Source organism: Erpetoichthys calabaricus, chromosome 9 (genome assembly GCF_900747795.2).
Source record: "Erpetoichthys calabaricus chromosome 9, fErpCal1.3, whole genome shotgun sequence".
NCBI classification, from domain to species: Eukaryota; Metazoa; Chordata; class Cladistia; order Polypteriformes; family Polypteridae; genus Erpetoichthys; species Erpetoichthys calabaricus.
Genome location: NC_041402.2, coordinates 563,917 through 586,921, shown reverse-complemented (window position 1 = coordinate 586,921; position 23,005 = coordinate 563,917). Strand labels below are relative to the sequence as shown.

Here is a 23,005-nt window from a genome sequence, read left to right as displayed (position 1 = left end):
ATTCTGCTCCGTACTTCTAAAAAATTGTTAATTTTTTATTGAAGATTTGTTCTGTGTATTGTATTGTATTGTATTAACCCCCTTCTTTAGACATCCACTGCACGTCCAACCTACCTGGAAAGGGGTCTCTCTTTGAACTGCCTTTCCCAGGTTTCTTCCATTTATTCCCTATAAGGGTTTTTTGGGAGTTTTTTCTTGTCTTCTTAGAGAGTCGAGGCTGGGGGGCTGTCAAGAGGCAGGGCCTATTAAAGCCCATTGCGGCACTTCCTGTGTGATTTTGGGCTACACAAAAATAAATTGTATTGTATTGTATTTCCAGCTAGATAGGATAACACGTCACACGTCAGCTCACAGCATGGCACAAACTGAATCTTTTTTTGGCAATCGGGTCATTTCAAAGAGACTATGGTCACCTCATTCCCTGAACCTGTCACCTCTGGATTTCTTCCTTTTGGGAGTACAGAAAGGAAAATTGTACGAGAACAAGCCTCGTACTGTGGAACGATTACAGAGAAACACTGGACAGGGAATTGCTGCCATCACCCCTACAATGCTTGCGGATACCTTTGCCAATATGGAGCACCGTACCGATCTGTGTTTGCAAGTAGGCGGAGACCATTTCCAACACCGAATATGATTGGCTCATTGACACACCTATCAAGGTATGCACCGTATTCATGTCGTTTCTGTCACCTCATTAACACACGAGTAACACGTCATACCTCGGGGACCCGCACATCAGATTCTCCCTGTGGTATCGCCGTCACTCACACAGCGAGCTCATCATGCAAGTCAAATTCATTTCACCCGGACTGCAGATTTTTTGACTCGGCCATTTTAATCAATTAAACAAATTACTGGAGGATGATTCATTCTTTCAGAACTTTGAAATGACTTCCCTTAACCACCAAGCAACCAACTGGAAACTGCAAAGCAAACCAGCAGATGAGCGGCTAACTCAGGGGTCTCAAAGTCAATTAGAAGCCAATTCTTACTGAGAAGGAAACTGACAATTCAAAGCCATGGCTTCGTAGTGATCTCCTTCTAACAGCAGACATTTTCAGCAGTTCTTTTCTGACAAGAACATCCAAGAATTGTGTGCACCACAGAGAGATTCGTATTTCTCAGACCTTTGCTTTTCCCTTTTCAAATCAGCAGATCATGTAGGAGGAACACAGAGCTGAAAATGGAATCAAGGAGGTGCTGGGTCGATGGTCAGCTTGCCATCTCATGGATTGGCTGCTGGTTTAACAAACTCTAAAGGGTTTTGAATCTTAAAACTCAAGTTAAGGCCTTGGAAGTAGAAATGGACTACTAATTAAGAAAGTGCTTGGGGAAAAAAAAACACCCCCTGTACCACCATGCAGCCCACCATCTGAGCTTGAACCTCCTATTTTGGATCACTAGAATGTGTAAGCATACAGACATGTACTAATCACTTCTTCTTCTTGTTGTTCCAGTCCTAAACATATACAGTTCACTTCTCTATCACTCGCACTTCATCACAATCTCAGTTCTAAATATTTAGAGGAAAAATAAGGAGAGCTGCTAACTTCATAAATATCTAGACAATAGTTGTGGAATTTCAGTTTCAGCACTGGCGCCGTACTGGCTGCATTTGACAAAAGTAATATGAGCCGATGTGATATGAAATGACATTTAAAATAAGTCACCTTTTCTCTGCGCCTCTTCCTCTTCTCGAGCCTGTTGCTCCTGATCCTCCTGCTCTTTACTTTTCTGCTTCTCCAATGCCTTAATCAGCTTGGCTTCTTTCCATCGTTTGCGTTCTTCTTTTCCTGTAATTGAATATCAGAGATCAGACAGACCGACCAGAGCGTGGATTTGGACCAGCACACCATATTGGCACACCTAATGACTTCCTCTCAATATGTGCCATCAGCTAAGAGATTTAGCCCCAGAAAGCCTTTTCTGCGGCTGTGTGCCTTCTATAGGTCATGAGGTGGTGTCACCTCTAGTGTCCCCTTCTCTGTAAATAAAGGGACAGACACTCCTGGACTGCCCAACCCCAGCCAACAGTAACTCCTCATATTTGTTTGCTCTGGTGCCCCCTAGTGGAACCTTTGATCCCCAAATTGCCATAAAGGGGTTTAGAGAATAATCCAGTCACATGACAGACCACAACAAAACTCTTACTTGAAATCAACATACAACAGACACCTACTGCACAGATGGTAATGGCAACACTAATTGACAAGTCAGTATCCTTTCATTTTGGTCAGTTTGAAATGACTTTGAGATATTTCAAACACATGATCTACCAAGAACACAGGGATAAGTCTTGGCACAGATGGTACAAAGTCTTTCCTCATATAAAGGACCACAGACATGCAGGACAGCAGGACTTTAGAGATCTTCAGATCACAACCTGATGTTATTTTGAAGAATCTTGGCAAACAGAATGGGCAAGCTTGTTAGAATAACTGTGGCGATTAACATTCTAACCCAGGGGTGACCTGGAGGTCTGCGGTGGCTGCAGGTTTTCATTCTAACCCTTTCTCTTATTTAGGGACCAGTTTGTGCTGCTAATTAACTTCTTCTGCCTTATTTTTAATATACTTTCAACTGAAGACTCAGACCCCTTAATCGTTTTTTTTGTTAAATTAGCAGCCAATGAGGATAAAAACAAAATGAGCCAAAACCTGACCAGCTAATCTCTGGTGAGCCTGTCAATAGTATATGTGGTTATCTGCTCTGTTGGTGTTCAAAGAAAAAAGGGAAATCAGTCGCTAATGAAGAAACTGTTTGGAGTCTGAGGACCAGACTGGCCATGTTGGTGTGGTATCCTCTGTCCCGTCCGTCCCTAAGGCTTCAGAAAGTGTCACCGATGAGAAACCCTGCGGTGTTTCTGTTCCAAAGATGACAAACACCTCTTCACATGGTGACTACAGACCAGTGGCACTTTGGTCACATATCATGATGACCTGCTGAGAGGCTGCTCCTGGACTAGAAGAGTCCTCTTTAGATAGACCACCTGGACCCACAGCACTCTGCCTAATGGACACAGACTGGAGTGGAGGATGCAGTTCTCTTGTTTGCTCCACAAGACTTCTCCTCACCTGGACAAAGCTGGCAGCAGTGCGACGATCGTCATTTCTGATTTAACCAGGTCGTTCAGTACCATCCAGCCATCCCTGTTAAGTGGTAAACTCAGAGATATGCAGGTGGAGGAGCCTGTGGTGGTGCTGGTGTCCTGGATGATGGCTGTGTGAGCAACACTGGGGCACCACAAGTAGGGCCTGAGGATTTCTGTGATGTGAAAAACACGGACTGAATCACGGAATTAAGGCATAAAAACGGATTTGAGATTTAAAAACAGAAATGTGTGGAATTTAGAGACTGAAGGGGTGATTGTTACAAACTTCTCAATAAATTAAACGACTGAATAATCTGTACTTCTATTTCCTAGTTTGTTCTTTTTTGAAGTGAATGCAGTTCTTCATAGAAATCCAGACGTCGCTCCATCGGTTTGTGCGCGTGTTTCCTTTTGTTTACTTGTTAAAGGCACACAAATTAGCTCGCTGCACAAGACAGAAATGTTCAGGCCAGCAGTGTCAGATACCCAAACGACGTCAAAAAAAACTAAGAAACACGAGCTAAACTCCAAAATTGAGGGCACAACAATATCCCAGCGACTTTTACGAATCTGGACAACAACTTTTCTGCAAGTTTTACAAGCACACCATCGACTGGACATGAAAAGATCCTTGTAATGACGTCATCAAATCTAAAACCCATCTCAAGAACAAGGAGACATTAAAGATCAAAAAGTGTAACAGAGGAAACCACAAAATAGTCAGATGCAAGACGCCAGTTTGTCGCCATGCGAGTCAGACATACCGCTCGAAAAAAAAAGGACGAAGATGTGTCCATTCTTTATTAAACATTGGAAACAGGGAGGCGCACCGCCAGAAAATGAGAGCAGCCTGCTTCATACTCATCTGTGTATTATATCTTTATGGTCAATGAGTTGGCCTCCGTTTGTGTTGGTGATTGCATTGTGAACTTCTTGTTTGTGGATTTGTTGAGCTAAGAGCTTATTAGCTATCTCTCCGTGTTCACAGTAATGATGTCTTGATTTAAAAATGAGTTGTTCTGTTTCTTTAGTCGTCAATGTCATTGGCCCTGTGTCTTTGAACAACATATGGACGCCGTTCTTCGAAAGATTTGTGGCAAGAAAATAAACGTATGTTGTACTTGATGAAACCCCAGATACGTGACGGCACAGCGTTCTCATCAGAGTGACAGGCAAGTAAATGTCTGGCTGTATGGTAATTCTGTTATGTAGGCAGCTCTAATTGTATTTAACCGCTATTAACAGTCTTTCAGTGCTGTTCACTAATAACATTTTTCTACAGGATTGTTAACGAGTTCCCTTTTAAAAATTAACAACGATGTTTCTGATTTAATAAACGTTTTGCCTGGCGGTGACGAGGCACACAAGGTCCACATTTAACTCGTCCGTTATAAACTCGGCCCTACAGACCTGGGCTGAAGAGCAGGCGTCTCCTCAGATGTCACAAGCCCTTAAAAGCGGGCCTCTCTTTCTGTTAATTTCCCAGATTTAGCGTCTTGCAGATTAGTTTGCTTTGGCTTTGTAATGAATTATTTTCAGATATGCAGTAGATGAAGCTCCTGAGGTAATGATTCACATTTTCAATCTGTAAACATTTAAGGTTTAAGAATCATTAGAAATACAGTTCCATTATTACAATTACAGGACTTTTGGCAGATGTGATCTTTACAGAGATCTGTAACTTTTGCACCTTTTCACAGGCAGCAGCAGCACGTCAGTCTCGAGTCTTAATGACATTTTAGCAGAGCTTACAGTCAATGCACCATACTGTCTGAAAGCAGACCGGGACGTTTTAAAAAGGGGGTCTGCCGAACAGTGTGTCGTGTCATCAGTTTGACGGGAGAGACCTGGCAGTACTAGAAATACTTTAGTGAGGCTGCACCAATACTGATGAGGGTCAAGTCTGCCTTCTTCAAGATGCCTGCCAGGAAACAGCAGGTAGAATAGCTGCTTCAAGTCAGTCGCATACCTCGCTGAACATGTTCAGCGCTACGAAGAGTTCTTTCTGGCCAAGAACACATCAGCTCAGGCTGTAATAAATACCCCAGACCCTAAAAGTGAAGCTCACCTTCATCTCAGAAGGATGCACCAAACTAGTAAGAGCTCTTACAATTCTGGAGGGCACTCAATGTCCTACTGCAGTCTCCGCATACAGCGCCATGGAGGATCTGGGCTCCTACCTGATGAATGGAACTGCAAAATAAGGTTCACTTGTGCTAGTGTGCGGTTTCATTAATAGGAATGTAAAGTGCCATTTCATTAGTGTTTGTTTTGTAGGGCTGCAACGATTAGTCGACGTAATTGACTATAAAATATTGTCGACGCGTCATAAACAGAAACTTCAATAGATGCTCCAGTCACAAAGAACCACATTGGTTTTTGTAACAGCAATGCACTACATGAACGTCAGGGGTCAGTATCGATTGTTATTGTTTGTCAAGACTGCACACAGTCCTACCAACGAAGAACAACGTCTGAGGAGAAGAAGAATGTAGAAGAAAATAAACGTGGTTGAAATGGCGAGTTGGACAGAGGAGGGAGAAGGAGATGGAAAAAAATTTGAGACAAACTTTCTAAAGCGTGGCAGCAGTTCACCAAAAAAGAAAAAAAAGTTGAACGCACATCTGAAACGCAAGCATCCTGGAGCTGTTTTAGCGAGTAAAGTTAGTGTCACGTGTTAACGTTGCCGTTTGTACTATAATGTGTATATCAAGGTTTCGATGATGATAGTTAACCCTTAAACCAACACATACATGGGGGTTAATGCACCCCTGGACGCCAAATACTTTTTAGCTGCACTTTTTAAGTCAACGTCACAATTCACAAAGAAAATTTTAACGGAACACGTATTTTTTTTTCATGCAAAGGGCATCACAATTACTGCAACACTGATCATTTTACACACTGCATATGAACTGTAAAAACTACACAAAACTACTGCACCAATCTATTATTATATGTGCAACTGAAGTCATTGATGACATTCAGTAAATCACCGAGCCAACTGCACGCAAACACACAGAGGTAAACGCTGGCGACTGCAGGCTCGTCTAGTGCAGCGGCTCAATCCCAGAGACAGCGCTGCTGCAGTTCTGACGGGGCTGGCTGCTCAACGAATGTACGGCACTGACTGATCAGCTCCGGCGTGCTGCCAAATTGCACTGTGAAACAACTTTAGCTGGTTGCGGAGTTCAATGAATGTACGTCGCCACATATACTCAACTTCGGCGTGCTTCCAAATAGCACTGGAAACCGACTCTAGCAAGTTGCAGCGGTTTAAGGGTTAAGTGAGTATCACTTCAGTTATGTCTGCTAACGTGTTTGGGGCTGACGTACAGTAAATGAGTGAGTAGGAGTAGCTGAGCCGTCCTAGTTTTGTTTCTTCTTTATTCATATAATATTTGAGTTCATATGAATAGTAAACCATCTCTAACTAACGTTAGGTAACTTGTGTTTTGGAGTATATCAGTAATTAACTTGTTACACATTTTAGTCCGTTATTTTTTTATTTTGGCATAATACAGTACATGATGTGATAAACTACAACACTTTTCCTTCAGAGTGTGATGATTTAAACATCTTTCTCCGTCTGCAAACTCATTCCTGTGTATTCCTGCTACCTCCACTCCCTCGGAGCGTCTCTTCTCAGCGGCTGGGAACCTCGTCTCAAAGAGGAGCGCCAGCCTCACGCCAGTGCAGTCATCGAAATGCTCACGTTCCTGCACTGCAATCAGGAATATATGAACTGAATCTTTTATAAACTTTAAGGCACACCAGTGGCCATTTTTGGTTACGTTAAACGCACTTTTTTTGTTTAAAGACTGTGCGCACTTTAGTTTGTATTTTTTTTATTGTGATGGTCACACTAATATTAAACATCTGGTTTTCAAATTCATACGTTTCTCTGCTTGTTATTTTAATTTGATTATTATTAAATTTAATTGTGTTAATGCAGAGACATCAGGGTGACGTTCACAGGTGGACAGACGTGAGCAGATGAGGTAAGACAGGCACTGGAGCCCAGAGCAGAATGTGCAACCAGAGGAAGCAGGCATCAAAACAGTCAGGCATGAAATAATCGTGACTAATCGTTAAAAAAATTGAATGATTAGTCAACTACCAAAATAATCATTAGTTGCAGCCCTATTGTTTTGTTGTAGCTGTTACTACATTCTTACAATAAAAAAAAATCCAAATCAAGGAAAAATTAAAATGGTGAAAACCAAAAATCATTATCATTGGATGCAGAAAAAGCATCTGACATGATTGAATGGAGATACCTCTACACTACATTAGAGAAATTTGGGTTTGGCCCGAACATTTGTGCATGGATCAAACTACTGTATACCAATCCAGAAGCTTCAGTTTGTATTAACAACATTTGTTCAGACTACTTTAAAACTAGAACGTGGTACCAGACAAGGATGCCCCCTGTCACCACTGCTATTTGCAATCGCCATTGAACCACTGGCAGTTCACTGTCGAAATGCTAATCAGATAAAGGGGATTATCAGAGAAGGACTGGAACAGAAAATCTCTCTCTATGCAGATGATATGCTCTCACCATCTGTATGGAAAAAATGAAGCAAGACTTGCATAGATGGTCAACCCTTCATTTCACTCTAGCTGGAAGAATTAACGTTGTTAAGATGAATATCCTTCCTAAGCTTCTCTTTCTATTTCAAAACATTCCAAAATACATCAATAAATCATTTTTTAAGCAATTAGATTCAACAATAACCTCATTTATTTGGAACTTAAAACACCCACGTATCCAAAGAGTGACTCTACAAAGACCTAAGGCAGAAGGTGGCATGGCTCTACGTAACTTTCAGTTTTATTACTGGGCAGCAAACATACAAACTATAAAAACCTGGACACAAATAGATGAACATACATAGGCCTGGTCTGCAATAGAAATAAAATCCTGCAGTACTTCTTTATATTCCCTGCTTTGTGTCCCAATAAATGCCAGTTATCGGCGATATACTAATAACCCAATTGTGCTTCACTCACTCAGGACATGGAACCAATGCAGAAAGCATTTTAAGATGGAGAATCTTCTATCTGTGGCACCTCTGCAAGAGAACCACCTCTTTCAACCCTCACAAACATATGCAGTTTTTAATATCTAGAAAAAATTGGGATTAAATTGCTCAGAGATCTTTATATAGACAACATCTTTGCATCCTATGAACAATTACATTCCAAATGTAACTTTCCAGCTACACATTTCTTTCACTATCTTCAAATTAGGAACTTTGTTAAACAGAACCTGACCGATTTTCCGCATCTTGCATCCTCGTCCATTCTGGAAAAAAATATTGCTCAATTTCAAGGACTTAGACACCATCTCTGCAATACATAAAATTATTTTACAGTCCCTCCCTTTCAAAGATCCAAGAGGACAATGGGAAAAAGATCTCTTAATCAATATCAGAAAAGGAGTGGTGAGGAGCAATACAGAGAATTCACTCGAGCTCCATATGTGCAAAGCATTCAATTATTCAACTCAAAGTTATATATCGAGCTCATCTGTCTCGCCTAAAAACAGTCCAAAATGTTTCCAGGGTGAGATCCAACCTGCAAACGCTGCAATCATCATTTGGGACCAAAATCTTTAAGTGCCTTTCAGACAGCCTTGGTGTCCCAATCCCTCCTAATCCACTAACAGCTGTGTGTGGAGGGCTCACAGAGGGGCTTAAAGTGGAGAAGGACAAACAAACTGTGATGGCCTTCACTGCACTGGCACACAAACTTATTTTGCTAAACTGGAAGAATCCTAACTCTCCTCTTTTAAGTCAGTGGGTGACCGATGTTTTATACTATTTGAAATTGGAAAAAAAAGCAAATATTCAGTTAGAGGATCTGTACAGAACTTTTCTTTTTTTTTTTTTTTTAAACCTGGCAGGATATAATCAATAAAATTTTAGAATAAGCTCTTAAAGCACCGAGGAAGTAATTATCTCCGCATTTCTTTTTCTTCTCCATTCATCTCTACTGGCCTCTTAAACTCCTCAATTTAGGTATGTCTACAAGCCTTACGTTTTACCCCGTTGGCCAGGCTCTCTCTCTCTCTCAGGGGTGGGGGTCGACTTGTTTTTCAATCCTATTTTTGTAAAAATTGATCGATTTGTATGAATGATTACAATAAATCAGAAAAAAAAAATACAGAATTTGTGAAAAAAATAAAATGGATTCCATAGGACCCTACATAAGGAACAGGCCTGTCTTCCTGTCTCTCGGACTGCAAGTCAGGTTACTTTCAGAAATTCTCTGAGGATTCTGCACTTAAGGGGTGAACTGATAATTCAACTGCAACTTAACATCAGCAAAGCCAAGGAACTGGTCATTGACATGGGCAGCACTGTCCAGTCACTATTCAGGACGTGGAGGTGGTGCACTGCAACAAGGACTTGGGGGTCAGCGTGGAAGGGTCTAGTAGAACAAAATAATAAAGAAAGGGCAGAGCTGGCTCCTTATTATCTTAAACAGATTGTATTCCTTTAACGTCAGTCAAGACATCCTTCAAAACTTCTACAACTCTGTGATGGCCAGTGTGATTTTCTATGCTGTGGCGTGCTGGCTACTGAAATCACTTCAAAAGATGCCCACTGAATCAATGGGCAGGCCTGGTTATGGGGCACACTCTCAACACCCCGGAGGTAGAAGTGGAGCACAGAATGAATACAAAACTGAGTGCCATTATGAACACTGATTCACACTGACCCTCTACTCTGTATCTGAGATGGAGAGCCACATTCCATGGGAACGCTCCACAAACTCAGACAAAACAAATCCATCAGGACTGAACGAGATATGACGTAACACTCACCTTTCATGTTAATCAATTGTTTAAAATAAATGCACAACCTGATCAGCCCAAAATGACATTCTTTTGCTCGACTTGCACTTGGAGCAGAGTGATACACATTTAATAGGCTTGTTTTGCCCTTTATTTTCACAAAAACATACCATTTATCTTTTAATAATAATAATTCATTACATTTCTATAGCGCTTTTCTCAGTACTCAAAGCACTCTCCACACTGGGAGGAACCGGGAAGCGAGCCCACAGTCTTCCACAGTCTCCTTACTGCAAAGCAGCAGCAGCACTACCACTGTGCCACCTGTGAGGTTTGCTTTATTTTTTGACAGACCTGGGGGCTCAAGTGAATGAACGAGTTGGAAGATGAAACGTCAAAAATCGGAACTCAGAATAGTCTGAGAGCGCAGCATGGGACACACTAAGGGCTTTAAGACAGCAAATAATTCAGCGGGTGTCAACTCCTTTATACCAACGTTAACACTCCTGTACAGGGCTTTAGTGGAACTGTCAAGTCAGAGGTTTTCTTTCTTTTTAGTCATTCTTGTGTTTGTGTGTGTGTATATATAATATACATTTTGGATGGATAGCACACTGAAAAAGCCAAATTTTAACCTCAGGGGTAAAGCCCTCTGAACTTCATCTTTTGTATGGCAAATGTGCTAAAGAAATGAATGTTGTCTTCTGCACTGGTAGCTGCCGTTAAGAATACTGACACAAACTCCTACTTCCTTTACTTAACACAAGCGACATTAAGAAGCAGATTAAAATACGTGCAGACGTGAGTGCGGTGCACAGTCACAGTGAAATGCATTTTTGTGTTTCCTTTAATCCTCCATGTGACTGTGTGTGATGCTTTATACTTGTGAAGGTTACGCTCTACTGTATAAAACTGAACCAAACAGAAAGCAGTTTACAATTACAGCAGCGTTGGCTACTCATTCGCAGCTCCTTTTTCTTCTGGTTACCCATTTGTTTCAGGTCAGCTACTTATTTACACATCTTGTGCAAAGCAGTCACTTATTCAACGCTAACAGAAAAACTGATGCCTTTGATAAACAACAGCCGAGTGTCGCCGGGTTCAGCTTGCGCAAAGAATGACAGTCACAGTAAGGTTTAAATGGCACTAGAAAGGGCCACCCCACTTTTAAGAGTTTCAAGAAAAGAAAGAGGACTTTGTGAATCTGCAACTCAAACTTGCCTGTCCCAACGCAAAGTACAGTTTGTGAAAAATGGACCAGAGAGTAGATGTTGACATGAATAGATGCATCTTGACAAAATTTCAAAGCAAACTGAACAATCTAGCTTGCAATGTGCCAAACAAAATAATTTAACAAAGGCATCTATCTTTTCTCAAAGCTGTGAAAATGAAGGTGGCCCAATAGCATTTAATCTATCAAACATCAGTGGTAATCCCATTCATCACATAGTTAAATGCACTGGACAAGTTGGCATACTAATACACCTGCACTGGACTGGGTAAAACCTAACTGCAATTAAATAAAAGTATTGTTATACTGTATTCTGAAAACTGTGCAAGTTTAGGTGGCTCAATGGCATCAACCCTTTACAGTGCCTTTTAAAAGGTCACAGTCTCATTCATTAGACATTACAGTGTGCCATCCCATTTGCCCCTGGTATTCGCGTTGGGCCAGACAAATCTGAACTGCAGACTCACCAAGAGATCTTTCTGTTCTTGGAATTGTTAGAACGGGGCTGCTCCAGCGACATTGAACCCTATCGAGGATCATTTAAACGTCCCAGTAGCACTCATTCTGGACCGGCAGCCGTCTTTCTGTTTGCGCGAGGTCTGGGAGTCAGCAGGCGGCCTGAAGCGACAAAGCAGCCAACTTCGGCCTCGTGGACATGCGGCTTGTTACACGAAGTCTGGGTGGCCAGAGGTGGCCGCTTACTGCGCTTATTTGCACGGTCGGTCCCTGAACTGGAGGAGTTGAAGCTTTGCGCGATTCTACAACAGTCAGTCGACATTAAAGGCGAACGAACACACACACACAAGCACACACACACACACACACACCCCCCCTCACACACACACACACTCTCTCACACTCTCACACACACACACACGCACACACACACCCCTCCATGACGATATTGAAAAGACGATGGAATCACAGACACTTAAGACAATGGCACGCTTACCTTTCCTGGCTCTAGTTTGTGATTTTAAATCTAAAGTGTGCCGTGGAGCACCTGAATACAAAGCGCTTCGTTTTACTGCAAAAGATACTCACGTTCTGCACTGCGCTTCTTCCAATCAACCCTCTCTGCGCTCTGAAAATCAAAAAAAGGGCAAGAGGAGTTTAAAACATGCACTGTCGTGCCACGCATTGATACCACGAAGCTCGGCTCTGTCATACGTTTCAAGACTTGTTACCGATAACAGCCGCTTACTTACGTCCTTTGACTGAAAATAAGGCTTCTTTAACGGCGGAGCGCCAGCCATGACTGCTCAGACCGGCGGCACACGTGGTCTACGCAAGCGCGCCAACACTTCCGGCGTGCGCCGTCACTGAGCTGACCCGGATGTCGATCGCGAGGGCAGTGCCGCTCACTCTGTGTCACCCACCTACCCACACGGTGTTTCTGTATAGATGGGCTGAAGATTCTCCAGAAACTTCTAAAATCGTGACACAAAGTGGGTGACAGAAATCCTAGCCGCCGTGAGGTCGACGCAGCTGGACGGCCCCTGCTGATCGCATAGTTACAATGGGGCAGGTGCCCAAGAACACGGTGTCTTCATTTTGGCCTTGCGCTGATCAAGCTGTCATAAGCCCTAAAGATGCCATTTGTTGCCGTGCCAATGGACCCTCGCTCGTTTGGGTAGCTCAGAAGGACCGCCCACCGTCGCCTCAATTCCCTGGTGACTTTGAGAGGGTTGCCGTTTTTCGAGCCGGCGCTAAAGCTGCGCCTTTGTACTGTGACGGCACAATGGGAAGGAAGGCCGTTGAAGACACACCAGTCACTGCATGTGATTGCTTTGTTTCGGTGGTCTCTGTGGACCCCTGGGACTGCAGGTTTTCGTTCCAGTGAGGTTCACAGTCAATGATAATAAATGATCCCATTTCATTAGCTGGTCTTTTTTTCCTCATCCTTATTCAGCAGAAAAGCACAGCAGTCATATTTTTACGTTTAGAAGACGTTTAGAGTTATTTGTGTTTTTGTTCTAGCTTGAAATGCTTATTAACTCTCGTTATTTTCCTCTTATTTTGCCCATTTTTCTGTGTGGTCTCCTCCCTTCATTGTGTCCTAACAGTGACCATTAAAAACGAGCAGAGCAGACAGCCACTGAATGATGAAAGGCTGCTGCTAAATAACCGGGACACCTGGAAAAGCAGAGTGAAAATATTATAATAATAATAATAATAATAATTCATTACATTTATATAGCGCTAGTGAGCTCAGGGTCCAGACCTGTGAGGGACACACTCCTCACATGGGGCAGGAGTACCTGGAGCAGCCCGTGAGCAGCAGGTAAGAGGGACACGGGCACAGCACTTCAATCAGACGCGTCACCCAGTTGCTGAAGCCCATTGGCTCAGAGGTGTCAATGCTGCCAGTCCTCAGATTGGATCCTGGATTTGGGTCAGCTTGGAGAGAGCCCCTGGTGAGGGGACAGTATGGCATATGGGCTCCGTCGGAACCCTGGTGATGGGACAGTATGGCATAAGGGCTCCATCGGACCCCTGGTGATGGGACAGTATGGCATATGGGCTGCGTCGGACTCCTGGTGAGGCTGAGCTGGGCAGTGTGCATGAAGGGACAAGCAGCTGGGAGTGCCTGAGAGGTGGGCAGAAATCCCCCTGAAGTTACCGATGGTCCTTTTTAGGACCACTCACCACCCATCGGCATTAACGGGCTGATTCCATTCCTGGGTCTTTGCAGTTTTGTTAAAAAGTCAACAAAAAGAAAGTGCAGTACCCCCGTTTAACAGCTTAGTACATTTTAATGAATAGTTACCAGATTTAGGGTTGAACTTTCTACATTTAGACCATAAATAGTGAAATGGACGGTGAAACAGCAGCTCAGTTAATGAGGCTAGGGGTCCAATTTAGATCAGAAGTCGACTGGGCAGCCCTAGGGAGCCCCCCAGACCACTGCTTCATTTTGAGTGTCTGAGTGCCAACTCGTTCTCTCCAGAGACAAAGGGAAGTCGTGTCCTGCAGTGCAGCGCCAGTCACTCTTCAAGGGGGGGTGTGCCAGGCAGCTGTCCTGGTCACCGGTCACAGCCCCAGACCCCTTCCTCAGGTGCTGCACGGACCTCACCTGGGTGGTGTCCTGGGTGGTGTCCTTGGAGGTTACACTACGATGGAGTGTCCACTAGCACTGCTGGCGATGTAAATGACCAAAGTCCATCGAAGCCACCACTGATTCCTAATTATGCGATAACACCCCATGCAATGTGAAAGAGTCTCATTTGTCCATCAATGTGTGGGGAATGATTGTCCTTAGGGGCCCAAAGAATCCTAAGAGGATGTGGGGAATGTACTTGTGGAACTGGGCCCACGTCAGAGAGCTTTGAGAATGGACCTGCGGTACACGTTGGAAGTTCCATCGCAGAAGAAGAGCAGAGCCTGGCACTGAGCCGATTGAATGATAACGCGGATTCCACACTCCTGGACTGCAAATTGAACTCGACGATATCTTTTCTGTTTAAGATATGGCACATGGCCTCTCACAGCCTGTGGGACCACACAAAGCTTTAGAACCATCAGAGACTCCGAAGTTTGGCTCTTTCAATAAATAAATACCTAAAGAGAGATAGAAAGAAATAAACACAGAAAGAAAGAGAGAGAGAGAAATAAATAAATACACGCCAGAATTACTAAAAAAGGAATGGCTCTCATTTCAAAGGATGCCCAGAAGCCCAGAGATTCAAATCGCCAACCAACCCACCTGGTAAACCCCAGAAAAGGGCAGCTAAACTGATGACGTCTAGTGTGCCCTGCAGGGGGCGTCTCAGACCACCCAGGTCCAAAAGACCTTTGATTCACAATTCTTCATCTCTCTTATTTCCCGTCCTCCACACTGAGACCCAGAGTGACGTGAGGTGGCTTCTTTCATGGTGGGCCTGGCAGCACTTCTGGTACCACAACAGCACACCCAAGTAGCATTTCCAAGTCAGACTGAAGTTCTCTCCCAGCATCACCCCCCGATGGCCCCCACAGGGATTCCCATTCAAATGTAACCCTACGGATGTCCAAACTGGTACCATGCCAGAGTGGCACTGCCACCTACTCATGCTGGAGGCTGGCCTGCTCTGTGTGACTGTAGCCTATGTCCCCCAGTCCATCCATTATGTCGTCTTCTCAGCTGGGAAGGGAGCATCCCACCTTGCTGTCCTTCCATAATGGCCTCCCAGCCAGGTTAGGGACCACTCTGCACCTCAGTCAGGACGCTGGTCCTTCCATTATGTCTATCACAATAGAATTTTGGAGACATGTAGCGTGACTGGCACTAGATAGGATGACAATAAACAGAAAGAGAACGATGTGGACGTTCTCCTGCATTTCTCTGAAAGTGCGACTCTTCTAAAGGCTCCATGAGCCAAGCGTCCATCTGCTGGAGACCACCACAATGACATGTCTTTATTGACGGCCTGGCGCTCTGGGCTCTCTCGTCCCAGTGGTATTTCCAAATGGAAGAGCAGAATCTTTCTCAAACTAACTAAAGAACTCGTAGTGATTGGCAGACTTTGAAATATTGAGGGCATCAGAAATCAGCATGACCCCTTCGGCGTCAAATGCTTTTTGTTTCCACCCTTCACATGATGGGATTTGATGATTGAAGCTGCTCTCGTGGACAGTTGAGACAAAACTCCGTCACCTTGGGGGGCCGCATAGTGAAGAACTGAGAAGGCAGCAGAGACGAGTGCCAAGTGCGGACACCTGAAGAATGTGACGCTCCTGTCCCCATACAGTCAGATACAACTGAGATGTGGTGACGAGGGGGCCAAGTTCACAGGATGAGTTTTTAAAATGCCAGCTGAGTTTCTACAGGTAAAGCCCTCCAGACTTCAGGGGCATAACAGCAAAGGCCCCCTCAGCGCTACATTTAAGCCGGACCTCCATTTGAAGAGCTGAGGTTACGACTTGGAATGCGTCACAAACGAACATCTCAATTAAAAGCAAACATCCAGCGGTGAGAAGCCTGGCCGTCTGCGTCACTTGATACCCCGGTGGCACCGAGCTGAGGTGGCAGTGGCTGTCACAGCAGTCTGGCCACCGAAGTGAATGTAATAAACTGTTGAGTTGACGCACACATTTCAGACTCGCACTGCTCCTCCGTCACGTCCCTGAGGTTCTGAGTTTAGATGTCATCAGCCTCGGTGACAACTGACAGCTGATCCCAGGACTTGTGCTCATCTTGTAGTCACACATTTGCCATGGGGCATCAGCCTGCCACACTGCCACATTCCTGTCTCTGCTGTTCACTTGACCTTCGTCTGCTTTCCTGATATGCCCGCCTGGCATTTAGTCTCCTTTTTATACTTCTAAGATGGGTGCTAAATTTTAATAGGGAAGGCCAATCAAAACACTTTCTCCTAAACTAGTTGTCCCCTGCAGCTCCACCCATGTAGTAGTGACTCATGTCAAGTCAAGTTGGGGGGCATATGGTGGTACAGAGCGTCGCCGCACCCACCACATGATGAAACAGCTCGGGATCCCCGTTGGTAACCCCCCAGGCAGTCACGCAGGTCCAGTCCCACCCTCCAGAAATGACCCCTATGTGCCACAGCCAGGTGTTACATGGGTGACCCCTTGGCCTGGTCCAGCCACTCGGGTCCTCGACAATGAGCCGGCTCACCCTCGGGTAATCATGCCACACGGCCGTAGTGCCGTAACTGACGCTCCCTCACAATGCAGGTCATGTGCCTCATTTGGGACTCGGTGAGCAACATAAAGTCACACCAGCGTCCCCCAAGGACCCTCTGAAGAGACACAGGAGAGTGTCCATGTCTCACAAACAGGGGGCACCAGGGCTCTAAAGACTTGGACCTTTGTCCTTTAGCTGAGATATCAGAAGCACCACACACCCCTCATGACCCCCCATGCCCTCCCAGTCCATCTACTGACTTCATAGGAAGAGTCACATGAATGTCACCGCCGAGGTCAGTAAACCTCTCGATGACGAGGTCGACACTCAGACAGACACACTGCTGTGCCCAAGAGCTCATTAAAGGCCTGGCTCTTTGGTGTTTATCAGGACCCTCGCGGGGTCAATGGAGGCTCTGATCGGGGGTAACAGTGAAAAAATCTATAAAAATAAATGTCATTCTGGCCAAGCGGAAGGGTAGGTACCCACCATCGTCAAACCATCATGTTCAGCTCTGACGGGAGAAGAGCACGTGGCCGTGGTATCTGTGCCAGTGAGCGGCGACCCTCTAAAACACCCGTAGCTCTGATCAGACTCTCAGAAACGTTGATCTGCAGATGATAACGTCTGCTGAACAAACCGGTAACGCTGGCTAAGCAGAGGCGAGGTGCACTCCAACACGTGGCGCGAGGCACAGCGGCTCGAACAGAGGCTGGCACGTGAGTGAGGAGGTCCCGCCCAGCTCCCCTCTGCCCATAGCCACTCTCTCAGATTCACGCAAATAAATGAGTGACGCGGGCGAACTCTGATAGTCAGCGCAATGAGAGAAGTCGCAAATTCAACCGGAATATTCAAGCAAATTATAGAAAAAAAATGATTGAAATCCGTGAAAAGCGGACAGACAGACGGTGGACTTTATATATATATATATATATACGTGACCCCCAAGTCACACAGATGTAGGGGGACAGCCATTCCATAATTTAGGACGGAGCAGATGATTTAAGGCTTTATAAACCATTAGTCGTATTTTAAAGTCCATTCTGAATGAGACGGGTAACCAGTGTAGTGACGCTAGGACTGGCGTGATGGGCTCAGGTTTTCTTTATCTGCCTGCTGCATTCTGCGCTCATTGCAGTTGATTGTTGTCCTCTTAGGTGGGGGGGGGGGGGGGGGGGCATTACAGTCACCCAGTCAGCTAAAAACCACAGTGACATGTAAAGCTATGAGGGATCTAATGCTGGGCACACTCCTTAAAGCAGTGCTTCCCAACCCGTGTGCCGTGGCACCCTGGTATGCTGTGAGCACGGACTAAGGGTGCTGTTGCCAGGTGTCAGAACATAAAAAAATTTGATTTGAACTGATAATAATAATAATAATAATAATAATAATACCAGTTACACCTCAAGACTAAAGTCATGCTAGCTTTAATACAGTCCAGCGTGCATCCTATTTCAAGTGCAGTCTGACGAATTAATAAATAGAGCCAACCCGCGGCGTGGCATACGCCACCTTATTAGGTATTGATGGGTGAACACTTGCTGAACGACACAGTTGTCCAAATGGGGTGGGTTTGTGGACACCACTGTGAGTGAATGAAAAGATGGACCTCTGGAGAGAGCAACATACGATTGTCTGTGACGATGGAGGCCACGCTGGTGAGAGTTACTTCGTCGGTAGGGATGAGTGTCAGCACTTGTAGATGAAGGTGTAGCGAGTCTTCGTTGTTGACACTTAATATGGCTGGCGTACTGAGATGTTCCGGAGTCACAGTTGAGAAACACTTTGTTAATGTCTTTTAAGCACAAGGAAAAAATGAACACGTGAAACATCTGTAATGTAATAAGCCAACAAGAAAAGTAACATCACAACAATGCACGCTACGACCCGATCGCTGTAAACAGACGTGATGAGAAGATCGAGCCCGCTGGCTTCTTTAACTGCCTTGTGGCGCTGTAGTCGTGCTGCTGCTTTGCAGTAACGAGACTGTGGATGATTGTGGTTTCAATTCCCGGTTCCTCCCTGTGTGGATTGCACTTTGAATACTGAGAACACCGCTATATCAATGTAACGAACTATTAACAGGAAACTGTCTTCGTGTAAAAGGCAAATTATCCGCGACAAACAAACTGTTTTACACGCTGCATACCAACCCGCGGCGTATCGAATAATCACGCCACTTTTTAAATGTTTTTTAAGCAGAGGGAAAAAAATGAACATTTGCAAAATCCGTAACGCTAATTTAATTTGCATGTTTCCTCAGGTTGATCCTGGCGCCGTCGTGTTGCATGATGTCATTGTTAAGCGTTTGTCACAGTTGGGAGACAATTTGTAACGTTACTTTCCAAGTTTAGACATCCCTGGCAATGACTGGATAAGGAGCAGTAGGACTTGTGTAACTTACAGATGACAGAGAAAGAAGAGCTACTTGACACTGCGAGTGACCGAACATTACAGCTGAAGTTTAAGGACATGAATTTAACCGAGTTTTGGATTAGGGTCGAAAAGGAACGTCCTGTGTCAGGTGCTAAGGCTGTCGGCACACTTATTCCATTCTGCACCACTTATCTGTGTGGGAAGGCATCTCGGCATTGACACAACTGAAGACAAAACACTGAGGAGGTTTATTGTCGGGCGGCACGGTGGCGCAGCAGGTAGCGCTGCTGCCTCGCAGTTGGGTGATCTGGGAACCTGGGTTCGCTTCCCAGGTCCTCCCTCCGTGGAGTTTGCATGTTCTCCCCGTGTCTGCGTGGGTTTCCTCCCGCAGTCCAAAGACATGCAGGTTAGGTGGATTGGCGATTCTAAATTGGCCCTAGTGTGTGCTTGGTGTGCTTGGTGTGTTTGTGTGTGTCCTGCGGTGGGTTGGCACCCTGCCCGGGATTGTTTCCTGCCTTGTGCCCTGTGTTGGCTGGGATTGGCTCCAGCAGACCCCCGTGACCCTGTGTTCGGATTCAGCGGGTTGGAAAATGGATGGATGGATGGATGGATGGTTTATTGTCAGTTGAAAATGACTTACGAGTGTGTTTGTCAGCTGCACTTCGAGCTCGTAGTGACAAACTGTCAAATTCTCTTCAAAGCCAGCCTTCACATTAATTAGGACGTCATGGTCTGCTTTGTGCCTTGGGACTTATAGCACTTTTCATGTTTGTGTTGTGTTCAAGTTTTTCATTTCAGACTGCTTTACTGGCAATTTATTTTTGTTACCTTTTGTAAATGCAAAAATGTGTAGTTGGTACGCCTTATAAAAATAGGAATCTCATCCTACTCAACTGATGAGTTAAGATGAAATTGTTAATTTGAGTAGTTACATATCAGAGTGAAGGGGTGCCACAGTTTGGGAGAGGTTGGAAAGCACCGCCTTAAAGGGACAGACGTCGATGTGCGGTGCAAAGTTTAGGAGAGTCGCTGATCGCCCCCAAGTTCTTTACCTCCGACTTGACTTTTAAAGCCCTCGCTATGTTCATGTTTGCCTGTCACTAACATTTCCGTTTTCTCCTTTTGTAGTTGGAGAAAGTTTGCTGCTCCTCATCCGTTCAGAAACACAAGTAAGTGTGGAAGAATAATTTTAGGGTCACATAGCAGTCATCTTAAAGGAACAGCATAAAGGGTTAATAAACCAAATAAAGGTCAAGGGGACAACACAATGCCCACAGAAATAGAAGAACTGGTTTAGGAAAAACACTGAGAGGCTCGAGGAATAAAGAACGTGCCAGAAGAAAGGCTGACGGAATCTAGAAAATGTACCAAAGGAGATCAGCAGACGTCCTATAAACGAGAATGGACAGAAATGTCAAGGGTGGGGTCTCATCTCAAGAGGTAGGAGAAGAGCCAGAATACAATAATAGAAGAGACTTTGACTTCATAGAAATCATGTGGGCATAAACCAACCAACCAACCAGAGGAAAACCTGCGCACTGATTGGCACTGCCCGGAAATTCAACAGCAAATGAACCTCCATAGCCTTTGTTATTCTGACCAGATAGATAGATAGATAGATAGATAGATAGATAGATAGATAGATAGATATGAAAGGCACTATATAATAGATAGATAGATAGATAGATATGAAAGGCACTATATAATAGATAGATAGATAGATAGATAGATAGATAGATAGATAGATAGATAGATAGATATGAAAGGCACTATATGATAGATAGATAGATAGATAGATAGATAGATAGATAGATAGATAGATAGATAGATATGAAAGGCACTATATAATAGATAGATAGATAGATAGATATGAAAGGCACTATATAATAGATAGATAGATAGATAGATATGAAAGGCACTATATAATAGATAGATAGATAGATAGATAGATAGATAGATAGATAGATAGATAGATATGAAAGGCACTATATGATAGATAGATAGATAGATAGATAGATAGATAGATAGATAGATAGATAGATATGAAAGGCACTATATAATAGATAGATAGATAGATAGATAGATATGAAAGGCACTATATGATAGATAGATAGATAGATAGATAGATAGATAGATAGATAGATAGATAGATAGATATGAAAGGCACTATATAATAGATAGATAGATAGATAGATATGAAAGGCACTATATAATAGATAGATAGATAGATGATATGAAAGGCACTATATAATAGATAGATAGATAGATAGATAGATAGATAGATAGATAGATAGATAGATATGAAAGGCACTATATGATAGATAGATAGATAGATAGATAGATAGATAGATAGATAGATAGATATGAAAGGCACTATATAATAGATAGATAGATAGATAGATAGATATGAAAGGCACTATATAATAGATAGATAGATAGATAGATAGATAGATAGATAGATAGATATGAAAGGCGCTATATAATAGATAGATAGATAGATAGATAGATAGATAGATAGATAGATAGATAGATAGATAGATGAAAGGCACTATATAATAGATAGATAGATAGATAGATAGATAGATAGATAGATAGATAGATAGATATGAAAGGCACTATATAATAGATAGATAGATAGATAGATAGATAGATAGATAGATAGATAGATATGAAAGGCGCTATATAATAGATAGATAGATAGATAGATAGATAGATAGATAGATAGATAGATAGATAGATAGATAGATGAAAGGCACTATATAATAGGCATAAAAGTAATCAATAAGTGCATTGTAAAGACCCAAGGGTACTACAGCATTATGAAATGTGACATTAAATAAATAAAAAGACAATGATATTCATAAATAATTTCAAGAGTCATGAAGTTTTTCCTTATTTATTTATTTATTTCACTGCCACTACAAGCAATGGGGCTTGAAATGACAACTTTTGAATGACAAATGACTTTATCGATTATAAGGACAGTCCATTTCCCTGTATCCATTGCAGCAGCAGATGCCAAGTAATAAAGCCGTGGATGCCATATTGGTCTCGCCCCCCATGCCAGGGGAGTGTTAGTGTGGTGACCGTGAGGCCCGCTGTGTCAGCCTGGATTTTTTTGTCATTGTCAGCTGTCAAAGTTGAGGGGGCGGGCTCTAGCAAGCCCTGTGGTTTGATTGGTGAGAGTGCACATCCATCTTTGGCCATCAAGTCAGTGCCACACATGAGACACAGACGCCAGAGAGGGTGATGAAGTCATTGCTTCATGCAGTCATTCGTGGTGACATTTCCTTGTCCTCGTGTCCACCATGGAGGCTTGCCTTGGGACGTTGGGGCTGTGAGTGTCTCCTTTACTGAAGCTCTCCCTGTCTCCACACACCATGCGGTTGGTCGTCTCAGCACCGCCATATGCAGCCAAGACCAACCCTCCACTCCCATCTTGTGACTTCCCTTGGTGTCCGGTCAAAAGCTTTATCTGAATCTACAAACGCATGAAATGTCGCTTGGCATTTCTCCGCATACTTTTCCTCCCACATGGACGGTTCCCCTTCCTGGCATGAAGGCACGTCGCACTTCTTGATGTTCAGCATTCCGCTCATTCTTCGCTTGACCTGTTTGACCACCTTCAGCCCGTGTCCTGAGCGCTTGATCCCAGTAGCGGCCAGTAGGGGGCACCACAAGCCCCAAACCAATAATTGTGTCGGATTCATTTGTTTTTCTTTGTCAGGTTTTTATTGTCATATTTCAGACGGGTCCCCCAGGCTGGCCTTCACATTCTGTCCAGTTTTGATTCTTTCCTTTACTGTTTATGTGACTTTGGTTGATTTTCTGTGTTATTCTTTTTTCAAGAGCTGGGGTCACCTGCCAGTCCGC

The 23,005-nt window shown here is 43.9% G+C and overlaps 1 protein-coding gene across 1 annotated transcript in view; it reads right to left on the bottom strand.

The window, feature by feature from the left end:
- spout1 (SPOUT domain containing methyltransferase 1) overlaps window positions 1-12,479 on the bottom strand; it is a 44,425-nt gene extending 31,946 nt beyond the window's left edge. The window contains exons 1-3 of the mRNA XM_028809049.2: window positions 12,339-12,479; window positions 12,175-12,214; window positions 1,674-1,796 (exon numbers count right to left, since the gene is read on the bottom strand). Coding sequence (XP_028664882.2) covers window positions 1,674-1,796; window positions 12,175-12,214; window positions 12,339-12,386 — 211 coding nt within the window. The 5' untranslated portion in view covers window positions 12,387-12,479. The remainder of the gene's footprint in view (window positions 1-1,673; window positions 1,797-12,174; window positions 12,215-12,338) is intronic.
- Window positions 12,480-23,005: the final 10,526 nt, after the last annotated feature.